A 23,576-nucleotide genomic window follows, 5' to 3' on the forward strand; every position below is an offset into this window, starting at 1 on the left:
TAAATTTGTAATTTTTTTGGATATTTCCCCCATTTGCGGGGAACGAGGGAATTTTTTTCAATTTTTAAGGGTAATGTCTTCAACTAGATACGATTTGTGATCTTTTGACGTATTTTTGAAAGAAATCGGTCCAGTGAGAGCTGAGAAAAAGTGGCAACAGACATAAAAAAAAAAACACATAGTAAAATTAATACCTTCTCCGCTTTGCATCGAAGCTAAAATTGAAAAAATGTCGAAAATTAGCGATTTAAAATTTGTAATTTTTTTGGAGATTTCCCCCATTTCAGAGAACGAGGGAAAATTTTCTAATTTTTGAGGGTTATGTCTTTGATAAGATATTTTTTTTATTTGATTTGACATATCGTTGAAAGAAATCGGTTTGGTGAGAGCTGAGAAAAAGTGATAACAGACACAAAAAAAAAATAAAAAAGAATACATCATAATAAAATTAATATCTTCTCAGCTTCGCATCGAAGCTAAAATGTAAAGATGGTCTATAGTATTCTTTGACAAAAACACATATATAAACCAACTGTAAGAAATTTAATTTAGAATAATAACAATTATAAATTAGTATTCTCAATAGTTAAAATTTTATATTAAACTAGTCTTGACTCTCATATTAAAATGATAACTTTATGCATTAAATTTACATACGAATACAAATGACTATCAAATCCAGCTGCTCCTTTATTATCTCCAGGTATACTTCCATCATCTTGAGCTATCGCTTCAAATTCACTTCTTGATGCACAACATTCTTCAATAACCATCTTAGTTCTTTCAAGCATATCTTGCCTTCCTGGTTTATTACTGCTATTTGTTGTTCTATAACCTACAACATTAAATTCATTTTATTTTTATTTTTTGAACATTTTATGTACTAACCCAGAGGAGTATTGGTACAAAAATACCAGGTATCTAACCAATAATTTTCTATTTCATAACTGCTAGTAAATTCATATAGTCGGCGTTCGTAAGTTATATCAGATACTCGATAATAACTTGGCTCACTTTGAACAGTATTTAACAAACTAGCACGTCTATTTAAATATGCATAAATCTAAAAAAATATTTATTTAGTTAACTTAGAAAATTAAAGATGCACTGAAGTGTAATACAGTGTTTGATATTGAGACATAGGAATCGCTCTTTTCAATGACTCAATTTTTTTTTTAGCATATAAATATAATAAAATTATAAAATAAAATGGCCTTTTTATTTAATTCTATAGTTTTAAAAATATAAAAACTATTATAGTTACTAGTTCAGTATCCTTGTATGTTTTTGGACCAAACTGTAATAATCCAATGGTACACAATAAACGTAAAACACTTAAGGTATTTTGAATATGTCTAAAATATTAAAATTATTAACACTAGAAACAATTTTGATAATTATTAGGTTATACTTTTTTAATCCTTGTGATAATATATTACGAACTTCTGAGGACAAAGTCATAAGAGGTAAGTATTTAAAAACAGGATGAGTAGCATAATTTACAAGTTTTTCTAAATTGACTTTTGTTTTGTTAAAATTAACAATTTTTAACATTAAGTCTAATGGCATATGATGAATTATGTCACTAACAAAAAACCAGCCTTCAGGGTATTCTATATAACAGGAAACATATTTATTTATGCATTTAAATATTTTATTAAATATGTTAAACTTTATTTTACTTGGATATTTAGGTAATGGTGGTACAAACATTTTCCAACCAATTGTTGGATTATAAACTATAGGTATTTGAACTTTATCACTTTGAATCAAGTCATTCTTGTAACTTAAAACAGTTTTTTCCGTTTCTTCACACGCATTTGTTAAACTTGTTCCAGGGTGTTCGTACACAATATAAAATAAATACTCATGTAATGATCTCATTTTCATAAACCTGGGTAATTTCAAATCAAATATGTCCTAAAAATGTTTTTAAAATTAAAATTTAATGATTTTCACTTTTTTTGTTAAATTATTCCAAATACATCATCAGCCAGTGTTTTTACTATATGTATTAATATAATTGAAAATTTTGTTATGTAATCTAACTGGGATTACAGTGTTAGGGTTAATTAAGAGGTATATTCCTCCCTAAAACTAAAAATATTTTTTTATGCTACTATTTATTTTAACAACAAATTTATATTAACTGGGATCTTTTTAAAATGACTCAAACAAAATTTATAAATGCATATAAATGTGCTCTATAATAAAATTAATATTTGTACGAATCATTTTTATTATTATTTACTTTTTTTTTTTTAATTTTTAATATTTTTGTGAAATTTTACTTAGTTAACTTTTTATTATAAATAAATTTTTTTAGATAATCAGAGACGAATTTAGGAAGCATATGCCTAGAGCATTAAAATTGTATAGTTTTTTTTGGAGCGTGTTTAAAAAAAAAATTATTTAACTTATGTCTACAACAAATTAATTAATTTAATAAATAGCTTATATACCTTTAGCTTCAAACATCAACACAGACATTATTTGTTAAGTAAAACAAAAATGTAATGAAACTGTCTTTTTTGTTAAGGTTTTTCAGATCTCTTGTAATAACTACAGTACAGATTTTTAGGTTTTTTTAAGTTTGAAATATGATACTAATATGCACTAAAAATCCTCAAATTATGCTCAAAAATAATAAAGATATTTAATTTTTTTTTAATATACTTTATATACGAAAGTTTTAATTAAATATATATTTTTTGATTGTTGTTTAATTTTATAAACATATTTTTAAAATATGTAAAATAAGACATTTTATTTTAAATTTGGTAGTTGATAAATTGTCAACATTTTTTACCTCAATCAAGCTGCATAAATTCAATATGTCAATACCTAAATATCTGCACTCTATTGATAAATAGTTTATTTTACTTTAAGTCCTTGTATTATACTGCCAACTTACAAAATATTGATAAAATAGCTAAAAGATTTTTTCTAGAAAATATAATTTATAATGTCTTAGTCTAATTGTTGCATTAATATTTTAAAAATTGATGAGCACAAATTTTTTATAGGATGGCAGTATACTTCAAAAATTATAACATAATTTTAATTGGTACTAACAATTTTCGGTTCTGGCGATTTATACACCATTAGGTTCCATTTTTTATTTGCTTTTTTTGTTTTCATTTTATTGTTGAATTTATTTAAGAAGCTATTCATGTAAGAAATAATATCAGGCTGACCTGAAAGTATATTTGATTTTAGTGGTAAATTTCTATTATAAAATATTAAACGATTATAAGTTATAGAACATTTTTAATTTGTAAATTAATAAATCATGATTTATATTAAAACAAATAAAGTAACTATTAAATATCAAATCATTAAGATATAACAATTTACTTACTGAAATCAATATCAGGAACACCAATAAATGTTTGATTTATAGTTTTATTGCCATAACTGACTTTATATAATACTGATTTCAATCTACCTTTTGATTCAAAGTATCCAAGAATTTTAACTAATGTTTTTATATCAAGTGTTCCAATAAATTTTGGATTTTCTTTTTCAGTATTAATAATAGTCTACATTAATAAAAATAAAATATATATATATATTATAAATTATTAAAGTCAAATAAATTGTTTAATAAACTCACTTTTTTTAAGTTTACTAAGCTGATTACACTATCTGTATTTAATACACTGAATATAATTTGCTGACGAAAAAAAAAACGATCAGTCATAAAAATTGTTTGCCTAATAAAAAGTTAAGAAAATTAAACTTTCTCCAAAAAGTTTACATTTTGTTTGTCACAAATTCTACTTAAAATTATTGTTATAAATGGAAAATAGTAATGGGAAAATTTATGTAATTTTTATGTAAAGGACAATTTAAAAGAAAATAAATTACTCACTTAGAATTCTCATACAACTGTTGACAATATCCTACATCCATTGTTCTTGTTATTTGCTGTTCTAAGTCATTAGACAAACCATCGTCATTCTAAAATATATAGTGAACGTTTAGATTTAAGCAAAATTAATCAGCTTACGGAAAAAATTATTTAGAAAAACTATATTATTATATTACTATTATAACAGCAAGTAGTCTACAATTGCAAACACATTCTCTCAATTTTAGTTTACCTAACTTATAAAGAGAATTTTCTTGGAAAGGAATTTATTATTGGAACTTTGTTAAAATTTAGTACGCTAGTCTACTCTCTGCATTTATTAAGTAGGTACCCTGAATTCAATGAAGTTACTTAACACAAAAAAGTACTCAAAAAGTAAGGAAAATGGTTTCCCTTAGTCATAACAGTTTACTTGATTTCCTACTGATTTAACACATAAATAATATTAATAAAAAATAAATAAAATACTTAACTATGAAAATCACAAAATTTTTTAGTGTTATTATTTGTTAAGAGCTTATAATGATAGATAATTTGGTTGTCTAAATACATATTCACAGATTCTTACTAAAAATATTTTTGTGGCTTTCAGAGTAGCTTTTAAGTATTTTGAATATTTTTAAATAGTATTAGCCACAAGTTTATTAATTTTTATTGTGTTTATAAATACCTAAGAAGTTTAATAAGCATAACAATTCAATCAATTTAATAGAAGATAATATAATTATAATGAAACATCATAGAGTTATAGTAATTTATAGTTTAAATTTAACATTAAAATAAAATTTTATCATTTAATAATTTTAGTAGAAGGAAATTTCATTGGATGGATTATATTTTGATCTTTTTTAATTTCAAAACAAAATTTTCTTTTGTTTAAATTCCTATATATATTATAGTCTTACAATAAAAAAATTTTTATGCTAAATAAAGAAATTTTTATACCCTGAATGAATCATTTCTATCCACAAAAGTTTTTGAGTAAAATTAATATTGTACATCTAATTATGGTTATCTAATAGTACCCACCAATTTTATAAATATAAGGGTAAGAATTTAAATTTCATTATATTATAATGTAATTTATATTAAAACAAATAATCTAAATAAATAGTTAAATTATACAAATATATGAAATTATTCAGACTTCACTATATCAATATCAACATAAACTATACTTTAGAAATTTCTTAATTTAAATTTATAATTTTTGTAAGTGTTATATGTTCTTATTATTTAAAAAATAAATAGGTTGTAGATAATAAGAAAAATATTACAACATAATTTACAAAAATAAAATTAATCAATAACATTCCCTTTAATTGTTTTAATGAATTATAATTTATTAAGTAATAAATTATAATAATATATTTAAACATTTTTAAAAAGCCTTTCAAAGTTGATTAAATAATTATCAAAAAATAATATAAAATCAATTTTAACTTAAATTTTTATAATTGTTTAATATATGATGGTCAATAAAACTATTTTTACTGAGTAATGTTGACACTTACTAATATTACTTTGTTGGGTAATGATATTTTAGTTGAAACATTTGAACTGTTTACTTCAGTTGTAGTTATATTTTCAAAACTATTATCCAAATTTGTAATACTATAATCATTTTTATCAATTTCATTACTGTTGATACATTGATTAATATTACTATTAACTAATGTAGTATTTTTAGTATCATCATTAGGAGTAATTGAAGTCGTATCATTTAATGTTGTATCTTGTAATAAGTTTTGACTATCCATAAGTGATTCCTCTGTAACTAATGCAATAACACTTTTTTCCAAAAAAATATTTTCATTTTTAACTGATGTTGAACATTTTATTTTTGCAACATAACTGCAAATAAAATTTTTCTTTGATTTGTTCATTTTGGAAAAAAAAAACAATTTTTAACTCTTACACATGAACTTTAGCACGACCTCGATCACAATAATGTTTACTAAGATAGTTTGATTTTATCAGTAATTTCAAAATATTATCTAAGTTACCATCTGAAGTAAATCGAAAAACACGAGAAATATCTGAAAGAGTAGCACCATTATCACCTTGGTTTTCAATCCATCTAAGTATTTGTCTATCAAAAGCAGCATCCCTTTTAAATTCATGACCTAAAATTAATATTAGATAAAAAAAACAATTTTAATTGTTCAGTTGATAACGTCTTGTGCCTCAGTAAGTACCGAGATTAAATTTTGTTATACTGGACTTTCTAAATTACCTCTCAAATAATAGCATTTAGAGAGGACATTAAACATATAAATAAATAGTAGTAATAACAATTATTATTTTAGCTGGTAAACCTTTAATTAATTTTTTGTAGGGCACTTTCATTACCTTTAATGTCTAATTTTTTTTCTATTTGTAAATCTTGGTTTTTTGTTTCATATTCTTGTTTTAATTGAATACATCTTAATGTTCTTTCAACCTTTGGATCTTTTTTATTTATATATTCAGTCTTGGTAGCATTTGGATATAAGTCTCTATAATTTAGTTTCTGAAATATTTTCATAAAATAAAATTTTAGATTAATACCGTCAAATAATGGGCCGACTCCAAGTAGTTGGGATTAAGGCAAGGAAGAAGACCATCAAATAATAATTTTTCAATAGGCTTTTTTTAAAAAGATTAAATGAGTTCCACAATTAATTAATAGTGAAACCTTCAAAAATTTATGTCAATATAATGTCATAATTTTAAAAATAAAAATGCATTCTATTCATTTTAATTTTTAATTAAAAACTATTTCAGTCATTATAAGTATTTAATATAAAAAATAATGTCATTAGTAAAATATGTTACATTTTTAATACTGAGACACTGTTTTCTAAAAACTCATAAAAATAACATTACTTACTAGATTAGTGTTACAAAATTTTTTTAGTTGTGGTTGCTTAAATGTTTTTGCTAAGCTAACACTACATGTGCTTTTAACTTGATCATAAGTAGCTATTTGATTAGGCTGTTTTTTTAAAAATTCTACAATTTTTTCTACCATAACTTCAATTACAGATTGTTGTTTTACAAAAAATCTTATTAAACTTGAAATAACAACACGATTTCCCATTTGAGTTTTTGTACCAGCATATGCTACTATCTAATAAAATATATAAGTATAATACTACCATAAATAAATATAGACATTTTTTTAACAAACTTGATTTTTTATTAATCCATCAAGAGTTAATCGATTTCTTATATAAGATAATGCTTTTGGATCAGGAAATATGCTCCTTAATGAATGAGTTCCATGAGAAGCTTCTCCCAAATATCGTGCACGACCTATTTTTTCTAAAACTAAATAAGACCTCACTGGTAGTTTTAGAGAAAATTGTTTTTCTTCTGGAATTAAAGCTTTTGTGCGAACTTCTTGGGAAGCTACAATAACCAAACAATTATTCCACCTAAAAAAAAATAAGAGTACATAAACTGGATAACTTATCACTTTAAATGATTTAAACAACAAACATTGTTCTAATAATAAAATAAATTTAAATAAAAAAAATTGTTTTTTTATAATATACCGTTTTTCTACTTCTTCAACAGTTATTTTTCTTGGAAATGTTCCAAGATTAAATCTTGTGAAATAGTCTTTACAAGAACCCATAATTAACCCATCTTCAATACAATGATTTGGATATATATCTTTTGGCGTATCTTTCTAAAATGAGCATTACAAAATAAAGAGAGTATAATATAAGTTACACAAACTATTTTAAAGCATTACAGGTTCATATATTGATCCAAATTGACCGTGGATGTACTCATATCTGTTATATATGACTAAAGGTTCCCTAGGTTCATTGAGTCTATAGAACTCAATATTTTTCAAACATACTACAATGGACCAAATTATCGTTTTCACTGATTCATTGATAGGTTTTATTGGCCAATCATTACAAATTGACAGTCTTGTGCATAACGCTATAAACAAATTCAAAAATTTACTTGAAAAATAAATTATTAACAAAAATCTTTTTCTATTGCATATTACCTTCAACAGTTATACCATCTAAACCTTCTAAAGCTATTTCATCAAGTACAATGGCACTTAAATCTCTTTGAAATCTTTGCATTTTATTCAAAATTCAGCATAATTCAGGTACCAAGTTAAAGAAAAAATATACGATAAAAAAATAAATCTATAACTAAAAACAATTAAAAATGTAAAATATATTTGGTTTTGGAGCAAATTGACAATCTCTCATCGCCTTAAAATTATTTAGTATTATTTATGTCTGACATAGTTAATACTATAACGGAAGATGTATAATTTTACTGAATATTCAAGCATATCACTAAATGAAACTGTTATCAATATATCAACTGGCCTTAGGGGAGATGCTATAAAACACCCAAATATTTTTCAGTTGAGAACACTTGATTGAAAAAAAATTTAGTTGATTGTATTCCAGCCGAAACAAATTATAACTAAATTTTTGCCAAATAATAATGTAACCTCTTATGAAAACTCATTTAACTAAACAACTGATCAAAAAATATTCCTAAGTTCAGTTTATAACAGGTTTTAAATACAATTTTCTACATTTTTAATACATATTGAAAATCTATAACATCTATTTATGTTAGCTAATATAGTCTGTGTTGTGTAACGTAGTACCTAGATAAAGTCAAAACTACTTATACAAAGTGAACTAAAAATGAACGACTTGATTAATCGAAAAATAAGAATAAAACCCATATAAAGGATAAGGGGTTAACATAAAAAACACTTCAAGAAACCAAATATATAAACAATATTATTCTTATTTTTCGATTAATTAAGTAGTTCATAATAATTAAATCACTCTGTATAAACTTCACTACAATATGTAATTTTATGTACAAGTAGAACTTGAGCCACTTTTCATAGTTATATTTTATGGGGAGTAATTTATTTTGAACAAAAAACTTAAGTCATAGCTAGCTCATTTATTAATTTTTTAACATGCTAAAGTTGTGCCAAAAACCTGAAAGTACAGAGGCCCCGGTACAATGTATTACGGGTGAAAATCCGGTTGGGTTTATATCGAAAAACAATTCCTTTTGAAAATTGTCCGTTTAGGGTTATTTTATCTTTACTGTATATATAAAATGCTAATGTATATACAAGTAATAAAAATATGAGTTTCGTAACATAGCAAGGAAATACTCTAACGGAATAGGAATTTATAAAATTTTTAATTAAAATTTAATTTAAAATTCAATCATCATAATTGTTTATTATTATGAATTTATTAATTTTAAGTTATTCTGAATATGTTATTGTTCAGTATAAATTTTTATTAATTTAATCTAATAAGTAATAAGTCGTTATAGATGTTAGTTTTGTGGGAGGTTTATTCCCCTTAAAGTAAACAATTATTTTCGCTTCAATATAAACATGTAACAAATTACATGAACTAGCGTTTATTTAAAGTAGATTGTATACAGATTATAAAGGCATATGAGTTCCGTGTTTTAATTATAATATAATTATTTGAAAAAGATGTTGTCGATTTATCAATTTTCGGTTAAATTATTGTTTGATGATTCAGCTGTAATATTAGTTTAGTGTGACCAGACGTCCGAATTTTTGTGGGACAGTCCCAATTTTCAAGCATATTTTCCGTTAAATATATAGATCAAAACGGGACAGTAAAATGTACCGGCTTTCAATCGACATCTCACTTTTATCCCGAATCTAAATAATAGTTATTTTTTTCTTATTTTCAGAATTTTATAATTTTTAAAAAGTCTCCTTTATTGCTCAAATCTATTGCATCAAATTATAAATACTAAGTACTAATAATTTTTTTATCTGTATTAAATATTTTATGAATTTTTTATTAAGTAGATTTTAATTTTGTAATTATACTATTTTGATTATAATTATAAGTTTAAATACGTGGAATACTTGTTATTTAAAATTACATTTTGTTTTTATAATTTTTTTGTTAAATATATAATATAATTAATTTTATTAAGGTATTAATAAAATAAATATTTTATGTTCAATGAAAAATTGATTTGAGTTTTGTTTTTTATGCTATTTTTATTATGATTTTTTTTTTTGTCATGTCTCATTTTAGCATAAAGAAATAAAGTTGTACCTAAAACCAATTATTAAGGGAGATTAACCACTTCTAGAAGTACTATTTTATGATAAGGGATATTCCTGTTCCTCTAGTTTTTTTTTAATACTTTTCCCGCTTTTATAGAATTTTGATCTGGTCACTTTACATTAGTTAGTTCAATTATGTTCGACTAAAATTATGACCGTAATCGTATCTGCATACGGTCGACTAAAATATTTTATCATAAAAAATACCAAAATGTTTTCAGCTTCATGAATATAATATTCGTATATAATAAATAAGAATATATTTGGTAACACTCTCTTCTATTATCAAAAGTAAAGTAACCGCTACCTTAACAATACTACATACTAAATGAAAATAGTCCGTGACAATACCAAACATTCACTTTACTTATAAGTAAGGTTATCAAAGTGGTAAGATAGGTATTCTGAAAAAATTACAATTTATGATCAGGATTTTCTATATTAAATTCAAAGTATTAATAGTTAATGTGTAATTTTTATTAATATGTTAAGTAATAATGACATCTGAAAAAAAAACAGTTCAAGGAAGATTACATACCGTGTATCCTTAATTTAAATTAGAATAAGATAGATTAGCTAGCGCATTCATGTTTCTTAATAGATTTAAGTTCGGCACTTTTTGCCGTAAGTACCATGCTACGACTTCTACAGTTAATGTGAGTAATTTGCAATCGGATGCATTTAACTCTATTAACACAGACCATACACCATTTGCCAAAAGCTTTTATGTAGGGAATTTTATGACGAGTGTTTTTTCATTGACNGATAGGTATTCTGAAAAAATTACAATTTATGATCAGGATTTTCTATATTAAATTCAAAGTATTAATAGTTAATGTGTAATTTTTATTAATATGTTAAGTAATAATGACATCTGAAAAAAAAACAGTTCAAGGAAGATTACATACCGTGTATCCTTAATTTAAATTAGAATAAGATAGATTAGCTAGCGCATTCATGTTTCTTAATAGATTTAAGTTCGGCACTTTTTGCCGTAAGTACCATGCTACGACTTCTACAGTTAATGTGAGTAATTTGCAATCGGATGCATTTAACTCTATTAACACAGATCATACACCATTTGCCAAAAGCTTTTATGTAGGGAATTTTATGACGAGTGTTTTTTCATTGAGCCAAAAACATGCAAGTGTTCCAAATAGTAAAAATTTGTTTGGTGTAATTGTACCTAAAGAATTTGGAGGTACAAAATTTTCTGCTGCTGAAATATCAGCAGCTTATAAATCTATAGGGTTGTCGCAATATAAACCTTATTTGGCACATGGAAGTGTAGTAAAATGTATATTAAAATATGGAACTGAAGATCAGAAAAATAAATATTTACCATTATTAGCATCTGGTGAAAATATTGCAACATATTGTTTGTATGAATCTGAACAGGGGTATGATATTCAAAATACTAATACTAAAGCTTCATTTCATAATAATCATTGGGTTATAAATGGGTCAAAAAATTGGGTTGTCAATGCTAAACAAGCAGATACTCTGTTAATAATAGCTAAGACAATGGATGAATGTAACAGACCAGAAAATAATATTCAGTTTTTCAGTGCATTTCTTGTTAAGAAATCATCAATTGGTATAACAGTAATTGAAAATGGTGATCATTGTGATGTATTATTTAATAACGTCAAAGCTGAATGTATGTTAGGTCCAGAAAATGAAGGTTTACTGTTGTATTCATTATTATTTAATTCAGATTTCTTAGAATCTGCTTCTGCTACAGTTGGTGAAATAAAAAAAATTACCAAAATTATTTCTCAAGATACAAGATTTAAAAATCCATTAAGTATTACCAAATTTGGTCATATTTACAGTAATCTGTTTTCTATGAATTGTATTTTAAATTTTACAAATTTACTATTAGATTCTCTTAAGGTAGATGATTATGAACAAATACTAGCACGATTATTTGTTACTAAAGCAGCTTATGCATGCATAGATTTATTTGATGATTTAGGATTACCTAAAGACATGTATGAACATATTCAAAATTCTTTATTATTTGATGGTAGAGGTAATTTACTTATATATGTCGGATCATTATTAGGAATTCAATATGCAGGACAGTTTATGGCAAATGATATTAAACAATTAAGAAATCCTTTGATGTTTCCTAAATATACATTAAATCATATTATTAAAATACAGAAATCTTTAAAAGACAAACCAAAATTAAGAAATTTTCTTGGTCAATATTTACACCCATCTCTAAAAAAACAAGCTTCTGATCTGGAATATTGTCTAAGTAGATTACAATTTGCAGTACAAAACATGTTCATTAATCTTGGACCGGATACATTTCATTATCAAATGGTGCTTGAACGAGTTAATAGTGTTGCTTTAAATATTTATGCTATGACAGCAATCTTACATTATGTATCGGAACATTTATCAAAATCTAACTCACAAATATACCCAACAGAATTAGTTTTCGCTAATGTTTTTTGTAACACTTTACGTTCTCAATGTAGTGAAAAAGTAAATGAAATATTAAATTCTCCACATAATGTGACTGATCCCCTTTATAAATCTCTTGCTCAACAACTATTTGTTGAAAAAAATTATTTTCTAGAACATCCTCTAAAAAGAAATATTTTTTAAATTTTATGTAAAATTAAAATAAAAGTTTTAGCTTGTATAAGTTATCTAGTAGTTAATGCCATTTTTGTTAAATTTTTGTTTGTTTCCTAAATATTATTACTTCAGAACATTAAATTTTGATGCAGAAACTGCTCATAAAGCCAATGCCATTTATCACGCTATTAGAGTAGAAAAAGAACCCAATAACACTGTTCAAAAATACTGTTGTGTTGAAGGAAGCTATGTCAAAATGTAAGTGTTTTATTACATAAATATTTTCAATATATATATATATATATATATATATATATATATTTAGTTAAAAAAAAACTAAATTTTCAGTATATTAGAATCACCTCAACTAAAAGCTCTACGTTCTAGTTCAAATGGTCTGCTGGATATTTTAAAACTTTTATCTGAAGTAACAGACAATTTTGATTTAAAATCACCTTCAATTAAGTATGATCACTTCTGATACAACTCATCAAAATGCTCCTTCACCCACTGAAAGTCGAGCAAACTATGGATTTGCCCTTTATTTAGCTTCAAAGACAGCATTTGTAGTATATTTAATATGGGCGTTTATTCCTAGTGATTGGTTAGCATTTATTGGATTAACTTATTTACCTCAAAAGTATTGGGCCATTGTTTTACCAGTATGGGTTTGCTGTGCCATCTTGATAACAATTTTGTTATATCCGGCTATAAATATGTTACTTGTTCCACCTATGAATGATTCCTCTATACTAACAGATTCATTTGCACTAAAACCTGTATCAGAAGTTTCTCCTGATGGAATACCTACAGTATCAGACCTTTCTTCTTCAGAAGTTTGTAAAACTTTGTACTTGAATTATCAATAAATTTACATCTTTCTATAAATATATTTGTCTGTTTTCTACTTTTATTTTTATCCTTAGCAAAGCTATCCTCAAAATAATTTTTTTTCTGACATAAATTATATTTAAGATGCTTACTTCTGGTTCATCAGTTTCAAAATTGGGAACTTACCTAAGAAGACAGCATATAAGTATACTAAAAATACTTTTTATAATACTAAAATTCAATAATAAATTAATAGTTATTAATTTTATTTTAAAATAAATAGAAAATATGTTAAATTTAGTAATAGGAGGTGTGGTCAATTTTTTTTTATCTTTTTTTAGTGGCTAAAATGAAAACCTCGTTTTACTTTATTCATTTAGTTACATGTTAGAGTAGAGTAATATAAATTAATTACTTTTATTTATGACAATTTTTTTAAGAGATTTATATTCTTTTTCAAATTTAAACAAAACTTTTATTTTTTATTTACTATGAACATAATATAAATGTATATTAAAATTTTAGTTATTTTTTTATAGTAGTAAATTATAACATAGACATTTTCATAAAGTAAATTATTATTGAGGAAACCTTTAATAATTTTTATTGCAAACAGATTTGTCTGTCTTTTGAATAAAATTTACCATAAAATTAAACCATTAATGTAAACAAGTGTAAATTTAGGTAGTAAGTCTAGTCATCAGTGGTGATACGCTTTAGAAATAATAAAAACGTGTGAGTAACTATTCATTTTATTCATGGCTGTAATTAGATTTTTAAACTAGAATTAAAAATGTATTTAATTTTTCATAAATATGTTAATAATTTTGATTAATAAATCATTTTTAAATAAAAATATTTTTAAGTTTTAAAATTAATTAATACATTAATCCCACAAATGAAACTTCATAATAATTAAAAAGTAATACTTGAATTTTAATAAATTACATGAGATTTAAAACTTGTATAATACCTAAAAAATAAATGGAATAAATGAATCTATCTTCCATAAAATTCAATGTACCCTGTTTCTTTTATGTTTATATATTTTCAAACAAATATTTTCTTTTTTCACAATGCATTTGTTAACCAGTCTGAAATAATTATTTCATGCTGTTCTAACCATTTAATGTTATTAGACACAGCTTCAAGAGCAGTTCTTCGACCAGCTGCTCCAGCGCCAGCTTCTGGGTATTTAGAGAAAAATTCTTTCATCTGAATTTGAAAGCAAGAATCCATAAAAACTTTAATGTTATATTTAAAATTAATATTAAATAAATTATTTTACCTCTTCAAGGCGTCTTGGAGAGTTAAATCGTGCACACACTGAAGGAATGAGTCGTCCAAATGCACGGTCATTAAGAGTGAAACGATCAACTAAATATTCCCATTCATCTCTAGTAAAAATATGTTAATTGACGTCTTAATTATACTGTGTTCAAAACATATATTTTATTTTTACCTTAAAAAGTCCCATAATAGTAGTGAACCTACTGGATTGTGTCCAATATTAGTTAAAAGGATAAAATAATCTTGAGAACGGACACAACTTTCATTCTTAGCCATTTGTATCAATCTATTAATTATTATTGTTAATTAAAAGTATTGTAAAGAAAATCAAGTAACTTTAAATTAATAAACTGCAACAATATTTAATTATATTACCTGGTTAATATCCATGGTTCTTTAACTGCAGTTAAAGCATACATTAATTTAATTCTTTCTTGAGGTTCATGTTCACTTAAAAATAATTTCCACAATTGATTCCATTCATCAACACTTCCACTTGCCATTCCTAAAAATTAATTTATTAATTAATTTAAACACACCTTATTAATGGCGGCAAATTGACAATTGGCCTGAGAAAATTTGGCTTAATTTAATTAATGAACCATAGAAAAAATGTCATCATTATATAAAAATTAGCCCAGAAATTGCATTATTGTGGCCTACCAACCTAGAAAATTCCAGGTAATCTATTGCCCAATTCACATTTTAATTAAAAAATTACCATAGTAATATACTATTCTTCTGACATCTGGATCTGGTTTAATCTTATCCTTCAAATATTTTTTAAATAATTCTAAAGCTTTTGCCTGAAAACTTGGTAAACCAACCAAACACCCTAAATTTAAAATAACTCCTCGTATTTTGCGTTGCAAAAAATTCCTGTCATTTGAATCTATCCAAAAATCTTGACTAAGTTGTCCTATTAAATTTTGAATATATTTCTAAGAAAAGTAAAAAATTTTAAATTACGTACATTTTCATAAAGGTTGTAGCTATCATGCATTTCCTTACATCTAAATTGTAATGAGCAGGTCGATAGTATAAATTTATCCTTAAGTTAATCAAACTAGATGCAGCAACATACCATGGAGCATAATGATTTTCAGTAACTAAGTACTTTGTTATATTCAAAGCAACACTGTATGGTAAATGACTTGCTTCAGCTAAACTAAAAGCATCATGAATAAGATTTGATCTATCAGCAGCATTTAGTGCCTATATTAAAAATTATCATAATATTAATATTTTTTTTTCAAATAATTTAATGATTTAAATATTACATTAATATTTTTTTCTAATAAATTACTTAATAATGACCAATCACTCTCAGAGTAATTCACCATGAAATATCCAATTTGTCTATGATTGAATTTTATCCAATCAAAATCTCCAGGAATGTCCACAGTAACTATTTATAAAAATTACATTAATACATTTAATTACAATTTAAAAAACAAGATTCTATAGATTTTAAATAATTACTTGAATTTTGATCTTTATGTAACCAAATTTCATGGATGCTATTATCATTTGATGTGATATATGTAATTGGAATTTCCCATTTATACTTGTAAGGAGATGACTCTAGAGAATAATTAGCATTTGAATCAGCTAAAAATCTTTGTTGACTTAGTGTTATTTTTGAACCATTTCTTTTAATTGTTACAACAGGAAAACCTGCTTGGCGAGTCCAAGTATCCATCACCTAATAATTTAGATTATTACTATTACTTGATGTCTATTAAGAGAATTTTATATAATAAATGATTAGTATAATTATACAACAAATTAACAAACCTATATGGTTATAGTTTTGTAAAAATTAACTTGTATAGTAATAATTTAAATAATGTAATTTCAATGGTAGTGTCTATGTTTAGTTTACATGTAAGAAATTGACTTAATAGCCAAATGTATAATAGGGATATTGACACCATAGTTAATGATACAGGTATTATAATAAAAGAAACAGTGCGGATGAGTGTTCGAGAATTTAAATCCAAACACAGGATGAAAGAACAAGAGTATTGGATGGGTCTTAATTCTTTAAAGAAACTTAAGATTGGCTTCAACTTTTTTGTTTGCTAAGATATCTAGACTTAATGAACAAAGATTTGGTTTATCATACATTTTTTTTAGAAAATTAAACATGATAAGAAGCTAATTGGCTATTTTTTCATATAAAAACTTGCATCAATTAAATCATCAATTTAAATTGTTCTTTGATATTTATTGATTACCTTTTTTACATCAACAGAATTTTGAGCCGCTGCTTGTAATTCTGCCCATAAATCATCCGTTTCAGCATTACTGAATTCATTTCTTTTAAGATATGCACTAACACCAGCTTGAAATACATTATTGCCAAGAATTCCTTCCAACATGCGTATAACAGAAGAACCCTTAAAATAATTTTAGTTCTATACTATAAATTATTAAGCAAAAAATAAAAACAATATGAACATTTAAAAATTAATTTCATTTGTTTAATGCACTGAATAATTTCACTGAACTCTACGATGATTTGGAAACGTAGACATAAAACTGAAGACATAGATATATTTGTAAATATTCTAAATAATACTACAAGCCATGAAAGTTTTAGCACGTTCATATCAAAATTTTAGCTTACTTTATCATATGAAATTCGATCAAAAATTTCAGTAATTTGGTCTGGATGTGAAACATCTTGAACGATAGCATGTGAGCTTATTTTATCATCCAATGACTGTACAGATTGCAAACTATGTACTAGAAAAATTGTGTCCTGAAAATAAAGTATAATTGAAAACAACATTTAGTGAGTATGACAGAAAAGATATAGAATCTATTAATAGCAATTCATATTGAAAGGGATAATAATTTGTCAGAGACATATAAAAAATATGGAAAATTTTAAAACAGAAATAAGTTGTCCAGAAAGACAAGACAGCCTTATCACTTAACTTAAGCTTCATTAAAAATAGAGAAATTAAAACTCTAAACTTAAAGTTATAAATATATATACATATATATATTTAATTATATAATAATATAGGGGCATGGTGTTACATGATAGTAACATTAGTTGTTAACAAAACTCTAGTGTTAAGTCGCATCTATCACCGTAGGTGAACAGATGGATGACTATACATACGCTTTTACGGTGGCGAAAAAAAAAACCATGTTCCTGTGCAGTAGGCACTTATAAATGTCTCAGGATATACTAGTCCAAATGATATTAACTAACCTAACGGTTGTAAAAAAAAAAAAAAATAAATAATAATATAAATATATATTAAACTGTCTCCTAAGTCATTGTTTTTACCCAATCAATACCTCAGTGATAGCTATGGTTCTTATAATAGACTCTATTCCTAAAGGTAATTATACTTACAACATCCCAATTAGGATGAACAACATCAATTGCTTTGAATTCCATGTAGGAAGCAAATCCTTCATTAAGCCACAGATCATTCCACCATTTCATAGTAGCTAAAATGTTTTACAATAATATTTATAATTTCTTAATTTTAGTATTTAAATATTAATGTTTTAATTAAAAAGTAAAATACTTTTGACAATTACTTAACTACTTTTTAATAATCCGGTAACTGAAGTTTTATAAAATATCAATAAAAAAAATAACTAGATAAAATAACTTTACAATTAGGTTATATTATAGATAATTATTTGTTTTATTACTGAAATAAAACAAAATACATTTTCTGATATTTATCTCCTATGAAAATATTATAAATGTATAATATGTATAATAATGTTTAATACTTAGGTATACAAAATGAAACAACTTGATATGTTTAAAAAATGTAACTATTACCTTAAAAACAACAAACAAATTTAAGAAATTGGAAAAATATTTATGGTCTATTTATCTATGGTGTATTAATTTATTCAACAAAATTTAAATGCTTTTATTGTTAAAATTTCTTAGTCAAACCTTAAGCACCATAAAATGTAATTACATTAATAATATTGTATGAAATTCAAAAGTGACCATTTAAATAATTATATAAAAAAAAATTCTGAAAATGAGCAAATTATGCACAGTTGATCATTTTGTAAAATAAAACATAAAAAATAAAAAGTGTTCTTGAACACTCAAATATTTCTTTATTAAAAATTAAACTTTATTTTTATGAAGATTTTCTATTTAATAATTATAAATATATGCAGTGTTTAATATGAAGATAGAAATGAATGAGGAAGTATGTTCAGTAGACACTAGACGTATAATAAATCCATATTATGTTAAACATATGTGTATTAAATGTTATTTCTATATTCAGTGCTACTAGGATTTCTACCAAAAGTAAAAACAATTACCTAAATTTCCAAACCACATATGAGCTAATTCATGAGCAACTGTTAATGCTACTTGTTCTTGATTAGAGCTAGAGCTGACACCTTCTTTAAATAGAACACTAGTCTCTCTAAATGTTACAAGGCCCCAATGTTCCATGGCTCCAGAAACAAAATCTGGTATGGCTATAAGATCTAAACAAAATAGAAACTTTTAATTTTTCCATTTATAAATATAGAAAACATATTTTTTCACAAACCTAATTTAGGCAAAGGATATTGAATACCAAAATAATTTATATAATAATTAATTGATTTAAGACCAACATATTGAGCATATTTCATATTATCTGATTGCCCACGTCTTGCATATACAGTTAATGGAAATCCTTGATCAGTTATAACAGGTTCAAGTGACTGAAAGTCACATACAATGAAGCATGCTAGGTAAGTTGACATAGGAACTGTATTTGCAAAATGAACAGTAGTTAATTCACTGGAAGGAACACCTGGTTCTTCAAACTATTAAGAATGCATCATAAGTAATAAACTAGTACATTAATGTAATCATGGTGAGTATATGTGTATCATATTCTCATGACAAAAATAATTAAATGGCGAAGATATATATTCTTTTGTTTGAAGAAAGAAGTGAAAACTTTTCTTATTTTATCCCCTCAAGATAAAATCTTAATTGCATTATTGATCAAATAAATAGATTTTGTGTTAATATATTTAAATTAAAGTAAAAAATTTACCTCTTGGTTCATATTTGATAGAGCAATGTAATTATTACCAGTAGGGCGAACAAGGTTAATTTTGAACTTTGCTTTAAGTTGAGGTTCGTCAAAACATGGAAAAGCAAGACGAGCATATGTAGGTTCAAACTTTGAAGTTGCAATAAATTTTTGCTCATTGGTTTCAAAATCATTATATACACTGCGATAAAATCCAATTATTTTATTGGTTAAATTTCCTTCGAACTTTATTTGTAATTTATGTTCACCAGTATTCAATGATTTTTCAGGAACAACAATCCATGCTTCATGTTCAGGGTATGAAAATGCTTTAACAATATTGTTATTTAAAACTGTTTCATTGATAGTCATCCCTTTAGAATGTAATTTTATGTAATTCTGAATTTCATCAACCATTAATAAAATATCTACAGAACCCGAGAAAGTGCCTTTCTCAAGATTAGGATATAAGTTGATGATATATTGCTTAGGGTGAATATATTGAGATAGGCGATGTGTCAATTCCCATGGTTTTGAGGACATCAACTAAAACAAAAATATATATATATATATATATATGTATTTGGACTATAAAAATAGGAAAAAGCTGTACAATTATTTTGAACTCATAATTTTTCTCAGTTAAATACGTTAAATGAGTTTAGAAAAAATATATTAGTCCATTGCAAAATTTGCTTTTATACTTAGTGCTACTGACCTCCATAATTCGGCGCATATACTTTCAAAAACGGTAAATATTCAATAATTATTATAATAATAAATACTTAATATTACTAAACGGCACAACTGTATATTATTAAAATAATATGACCTCAAAAATTGTCAGTTAATAAAGTTACCGGTGGCCCATCCTATCAGTTAGATAACAAATATTCTGATTATACATTATAAAATATATGAATGATTATATTATAGCAAATTGGAATTTTTTGCTAATGATAATGATAAACTTTAAGTGTCTTCAAAACAAAACAATTAGATGCTTTATAAATCAAGTACCTTTTAGGGTCTCCTGGCCCGTCTGTCCTTGAATAGAAGATAAACATTTGTGTAATACCCACCAGTAGCGTATCCAAGATTTTTCAATGAGAAGTCTAATACACAAATAAAATTTTAGTGACTTTTTTAAGATGATTTTTTTTTTAAAGTATTAGTTTAGTATGAACAATGGAGGAGCTAAGTCTTTTTAGCCCTTTGGATATGCCATTAATACCTACTAAACACTAAAAGACGTATAATTAGATTATATAAAAATTTAGGAAAAATGACTATAGATTCAAGAATTTACCTAGTGTAAATAAAACTATGTTTTCAAAAATGTTATTGAAAAAATTATCTTAAATTCATTTATGAATTAGTTCTTTATTTCATGAATATCACAGGGGAATTTTGAAAAAAAAAATCTAAAACCAAATTTAACTTTACTTTTTCTATTATATTTTATATAACTTTCCTGAATTTAGAATGGACTAATTTTATTTTTGAAGGAGCTTAGCTCCCAAGCTTTTTTTTCAAACTTTGCACACGAAGATTAAATGTTCAGTTTATACGCAACTTAAATTTTAAGAAAAATAAAAAAACCAAGCACAGTGAGGACGTGGCATAGTTGGACCAGTATAGATTTAATCTGACAGTGATTAAAATCACTATCATAAGAAACGCTTCGATGCAAATCTGTAGATAGTGTTTGATTCTAAAAAATTGGTGGATAATTACAAAAGCAACATCAACTTCTATTTCCTTAATTATAACTATATTAGTAATTCTTAGATTCAAAAATATAATATATATATATCAGTGTTGGGAAAGTTCCTTTTTAAATGGAATTCGTTCCGTTCCCCGTTCATTTTCTAAAATATGAACTCGTTCCAGATCCTAATTCTTTATATTAAGAAGGAACTTGTTCCAGATCCAGTTCCTCCAAAATAAGAACTCGTTCCACTCTTCGTTCCTTTTATAAGTTATTTAAAAAATTGTGGCAATGAGATCATGATAACGGTCATCAATGATTTTCATCAGCAGTCGAATACAAAACAAATTTGTAGTATTCCTTATCTAAAAGTATTCGAAAATTATATTTATAAGCAGGTAGTAAATGCTAACGACTTGTGTCAACGCGACCAATGTCTATTGTCTACATATAAGTTAGAAATAATAAATCAGAAAACCCAAAACTTTAACATAAATTAGTTAACAAGAAACGACGATAATATTCGGTGCATTATTTAATATATGTACACATATATTAAATATTTACTGTATACCTACATGTGATAATAACTCTATCTATAATCAATTGATTCATTTAAACAGCCTACGATCTCGGCTGGGTATATAGGGGACTTCCATTGTCAAAAGTCAACTAAAAATACCATAATATTTTAATGTCTAGATACGAAGAAAACTACACTAAAACATGTTTATAAAAAATTTTAGGAACTGTAATTTCCGTTCACGTTCCTTAAAAAATGGAATTTGTTCATTTTCCTCGTTCCTTTATTTTAAAAGGAAGCAGTTCCTAGCATCGTTCCTTCAAAAAGAACTCGTTCCAGGAATCCGTTCCTTTTGGAACTAGTTCCTTCTCAACACTGATATATATATATATTTTTTTTTTTTAATTATATATTATATAATTTTTATAATTAATTGTTTTAAAAATTATTATTGATTTTTATTTTTAATATGTTAAAAGTAATTATTTTAAACCTATTTTTTTTGTGAAAGTGTATAATAAAAAAAGAAAAAATGAATTTTTTTTAGCTCAATTTGCAAGTTTGAAATTGACATCATTAAATAGTAATAATTGGTATTGTTAAGATTAATGCGGAATCAACAAATTTTATAATTACTATTCACGGTAAATTTATCAGAAAAGCTCTATTCTTTTGAATTTTTATCGTAATAGATCCTTAAATAGATATCATAGTAATCATTTCTAATTAACTTTTGGTGTTTAAAAAGATTTTACAATTGAAATATGCAGAACTGAATTAATTTTAATAATTTACTTTAACTAAAAAAACCAATAAAATAATAATATTAAAAAGATCTACTCAATTGAGTGTATTATAAAATTTGATTATAATTGTAAAAATCCATTGTTAAATTAAGGTGAAACTAAAAATATTTTTTTTTAGATTTATTATTTATATAACATGTTTCAAAAAAATTTGGAATGTTATAGACTGGTAGTAGCACACACAAATAGAATTAAAAAACCCAGCACAGGGGGGTCGCGGCACAGTGGTGACGTGGCATAGTTGGATCAAGTATAATGATATCTGACAGTGATTAAAATCACTATCAAAAAAAAAACACTTCGATGCAAATCTTTAGATACTGTTTAATTTTAAAAAATTGGTGGACTATTCCAAAAGCTACATGATCTGCTAGTTCATTATTAATATCCTAATTAAGATAAAGTATGTCGAATGAAAAAGGGATTATTAAAAAATATTATTTCTCATAAAAAAATAATGTTGATCCATACACTTTTCAATATGTCATAGCATTATAAAGTTAAAAATGTAAAAAATAAAATCGAGAATTTTCACACAATAATAGCATTTGGTAGCCATTTTCACCGTGAATATAAAATAAAGTCCGAAATTTTTTTTTACCATAATAAAGTATATTACATTAACTTTAATTTAAGATATATATAAAAGTGTCAGACTAAGTTGAAAAAGTTAATTTTTTTTGAAAAAGTTGTCATTTTAAATCCCCCCTTGTGGGCAGGTTAAGGGTTAAATTTATGAAAAAATTATACCAAACGAAAGGTATTGATATTATGCATCTATATAAAAAA

The 23,576-nt window shown here is 25.0% G+C and overlaps 4 protein-coding genes across 9 annotated transcripts in view; 2 read left to right on the top strand and 2 right to left on the bottom strand.

The window, feature by feature from the left end:
• LOC126900394 (general transcription factor 3C polypeptide 1) overlaps nucleotides 1-8,334 on the bottom strand; it is a 23,004-nt gene extending 14,670 nt beyond the window's left edge. The window contains exons 1-17 of one of the 4 annotated variants that reach the window (XR_007702848.1): nucleotides 7,884-8,334; nucleotides 7,617-7,813; nucleotides 7,414-7,550; nucleotides 7,047-7,293; nucleotides 6,747-6,986; nucleotides 6,227-6,386; nucleotides 5,793-6,000; nucleotides 5,389-5,728; nucleotides 3,875-3,963; nucleotides 3,617-3,716; nucleotides 3,362-3,542; nucleotides 3,076-3,197; nucleotides 1,683-1,920; nucleotides 1,412-1,613; nucleotides 1,265-1,355; nucleotides 889-1,063; nucleotides 658-835 (exon numbers count right to left, since the gene is read on the bottom strand). Coding sequence is in view for 3 of the 4 variants with exons in the window: in XM_050676070.1 (XP_050532027.1) it covers nucleotides 658-835; nucleotides 889-1,063; nucleotides 1,265-1,355; nucleotides 1,412-1,613; nucleotides 1,683-1,920; nucleotides 3,076-3,197; nucleotides 3,362-3,542; nucleotides 3,617-3,716; nucleotides 3,875-3,963; nucleotides 5,389-5,728; nucleotides 5,793-6,000; nucleotides 6,227-6,386; nucleotides 6,747-6,986; nucleotides 7,047-7,293; nucleotides 7,414-7,550; nucleotides 7,617-7,813; nucleotides 7,884-7,965 (2,987 nt within the window). In the remaining variant the exon portion in view is untranslated. The remainder of the gene's footprint in view (nucleotides 1-657; nucleotides 836-888; nucleotides 1,064-1,264; nucleotides 1,356-1,411; nucleotides 1,614-1,682; nucleotides 1,921-3,075; nucleotides 3,198-3,361; nucleotides 3,543-3,616; nucleotides 3,717-3,874; nucleotides 3,964-5,388; nucleotides 5,729-5,792; nucleotides 6,001-6,226; nucleotides 6,387-6,746; nucleotides 6,987-7,046; nucleotides 7,294-7,413; nucleotides 7,551-7,616; nucleotides 7,814-7,883) is intronic. The other 3 variants (XM_050676072.1, XM_050676070.1, XM_050676071.1) reach the window with 3 other exon arrangements.
• Nucleotides 8,335-10,299: 1,965 nt separating this feature from the next.
• Nucleotides 10,300-13,068, top strand: LOC126902023 (uncharacterized). The gene is made up of 3 exons (XM_050679047.1): nucleotides 10,300-10,533; nucleotides 12,720-12,845; nucleotides 12,936-13,068. The coding sequence occupies exons 1-3, from the start codon at nucleotides 10,490-10,492 to the stop codon at nucleotides 13,066-13,068; spliced, it is 303 nt and encodes a 100-aa protein (XP_050535004.1). The 5' UTR covers nucleotides 10,300-10,489.
• LOC126900402 (complex I assembly factor ACAD9, mitochondrial-like) lies at nucleotides 10,910-12,713 on the top strand. The gene has a single exon (XM_050676087.1). It carries the CDS (start codon nucleotides 10,950-10,952, stop codon nucleotides 12,612-12,614), a length of 1,665 nt encoding a protein of 554 aa, XP_050532044.1. The 5' UTR covers nucleotides 10,910-10,949; the 3' UTR covers nucleotides 12,615-12,713.
• Nucleotides 13,069-14,154: 1,086 nt separating the features above from the next.
• LOC126900395 (glutamyl aminopeptidase-like) overlaps nucleotides 14,155-23,576 on the bottom strand; it is a 12,173-nt gene continuing 2,751 nt past the window's right edge. Inside the window, exons 1-15 of one of the 3 annotated variants that reach the window (XM_050676075.1) lie at nucleotides 20,768-20,840; nucleotides 19,769-20,293; nucleotides 19,271-19,532; nucleotides 19,035-19,205; nucleotides 18,085-18,182; nucleotides 17,341-17,475; nucleotides 16,949-17,110; nucleotides 16,191-16,413; nucleotides 15,989-16,116; nucleotides 15,720-15,923; nucleotides 15,430-15,649; nucleotides 15,084-15,213; nucleotides 14,881-14,994; nucleotides 14,707-14,815; nucleotides 14,155-14,633 (exon numbers count right to left, since the gene is read on the bottom strand). In XM_050676075.1, coding sequence (XP_050532032.1) covers nucleotides 14,490-14,633; nucleotides 14,707-14,815; nucleotides 14,881-14,994; nucleotides 15,084-15,213; nucleotides 15,430-15,649; nucleotides 15,720-15,923; nucleotides 15,989-16,116; nucleotides 16,191-16,413; nucleotides 16,949-17,110; nucleotides 17,341-17,475; nucleotides 18,085-18,182; nucleotides 19,035-19,205; nucleotides 19,271-19,532; nucleotides 19,769-20,290 — 2,622 coding nt within the window. In that variant the 5' untranslated portion in view covers nucleotides 20,291-20,293; nucleotides 20,768-20,840 and the 3' untranslated portion in view covers nucleotides 14,155-14,489. Of the gene's footprint in view, nucleotides 14,634-14,706; nucleotides 14,816-14,880; nucleotides 14,995-15,083; nucleotides 15,214-15,429; nucleotides 15,650-15,719; nucleotides 15,924-15,988; nucleotides 16,117-16,190; nucleotides 16,414-16,948; nucleotides 17,111-17,340; nucleotides 17,476-18,084; nucleotides 18,183-19,034; nucleotides 19,206-19,270; nucleotides 19,533-19,768; nucleotides 20,294-20,465; nucleotides 20,629-20,767; nucleotides 20,841-23,576 lie in introns of those variants that run through there. The other 2 variants (XM_050676074.1, XM_050676073.1) reach the window with 2 other exon arrangements.

This window comes from Daktulosphaira vitifoliae, unplaced genomic scaffold, assembly GCF_025091365.1.
Source record: "Daktulosphaira vitifoliae isolate Bord-2020 unplaced genomic scaffold, ASM2509136v1 Scaffold_3, whole genome shotgun sequence".
Lineage (NCBI taxonomy): Eukaryota > Metazoa > Arthropoda > Insecta > Hemiptera > Phylloxeridae > Daktulosphaira > Daktulosphaira vitifoliae.

Coding starts and splice junctions, on each gene's coding strand:
- LOC126902023 (XM_050679047.1), top strand. CDS start 10,490: ATGACATCTGAAAAAAAAACAGTTCAAGGAAGATTACATACCGT. Junction 10,534..12,719: donor CAAGGAAGATTACATACCGT/GTATCCTTAATT, acceptor TTATTACTTCAG/AACATTAAATTTTGATGCAG. Junction 12,846..12,935: donor GAAGGAAGCTATGTCAAAAT/GTAAGTGTTTTA, acceptor CTAAATTTTCAG/TATATTAGAATCACCTCAAC.
- LOC126900402 (XM_050676087.1), top strand. CDS start 10,950: ATGTTTCTTAATAGATTTAAGTTCGGCACTTTTTGCCGTAAGTACCAT.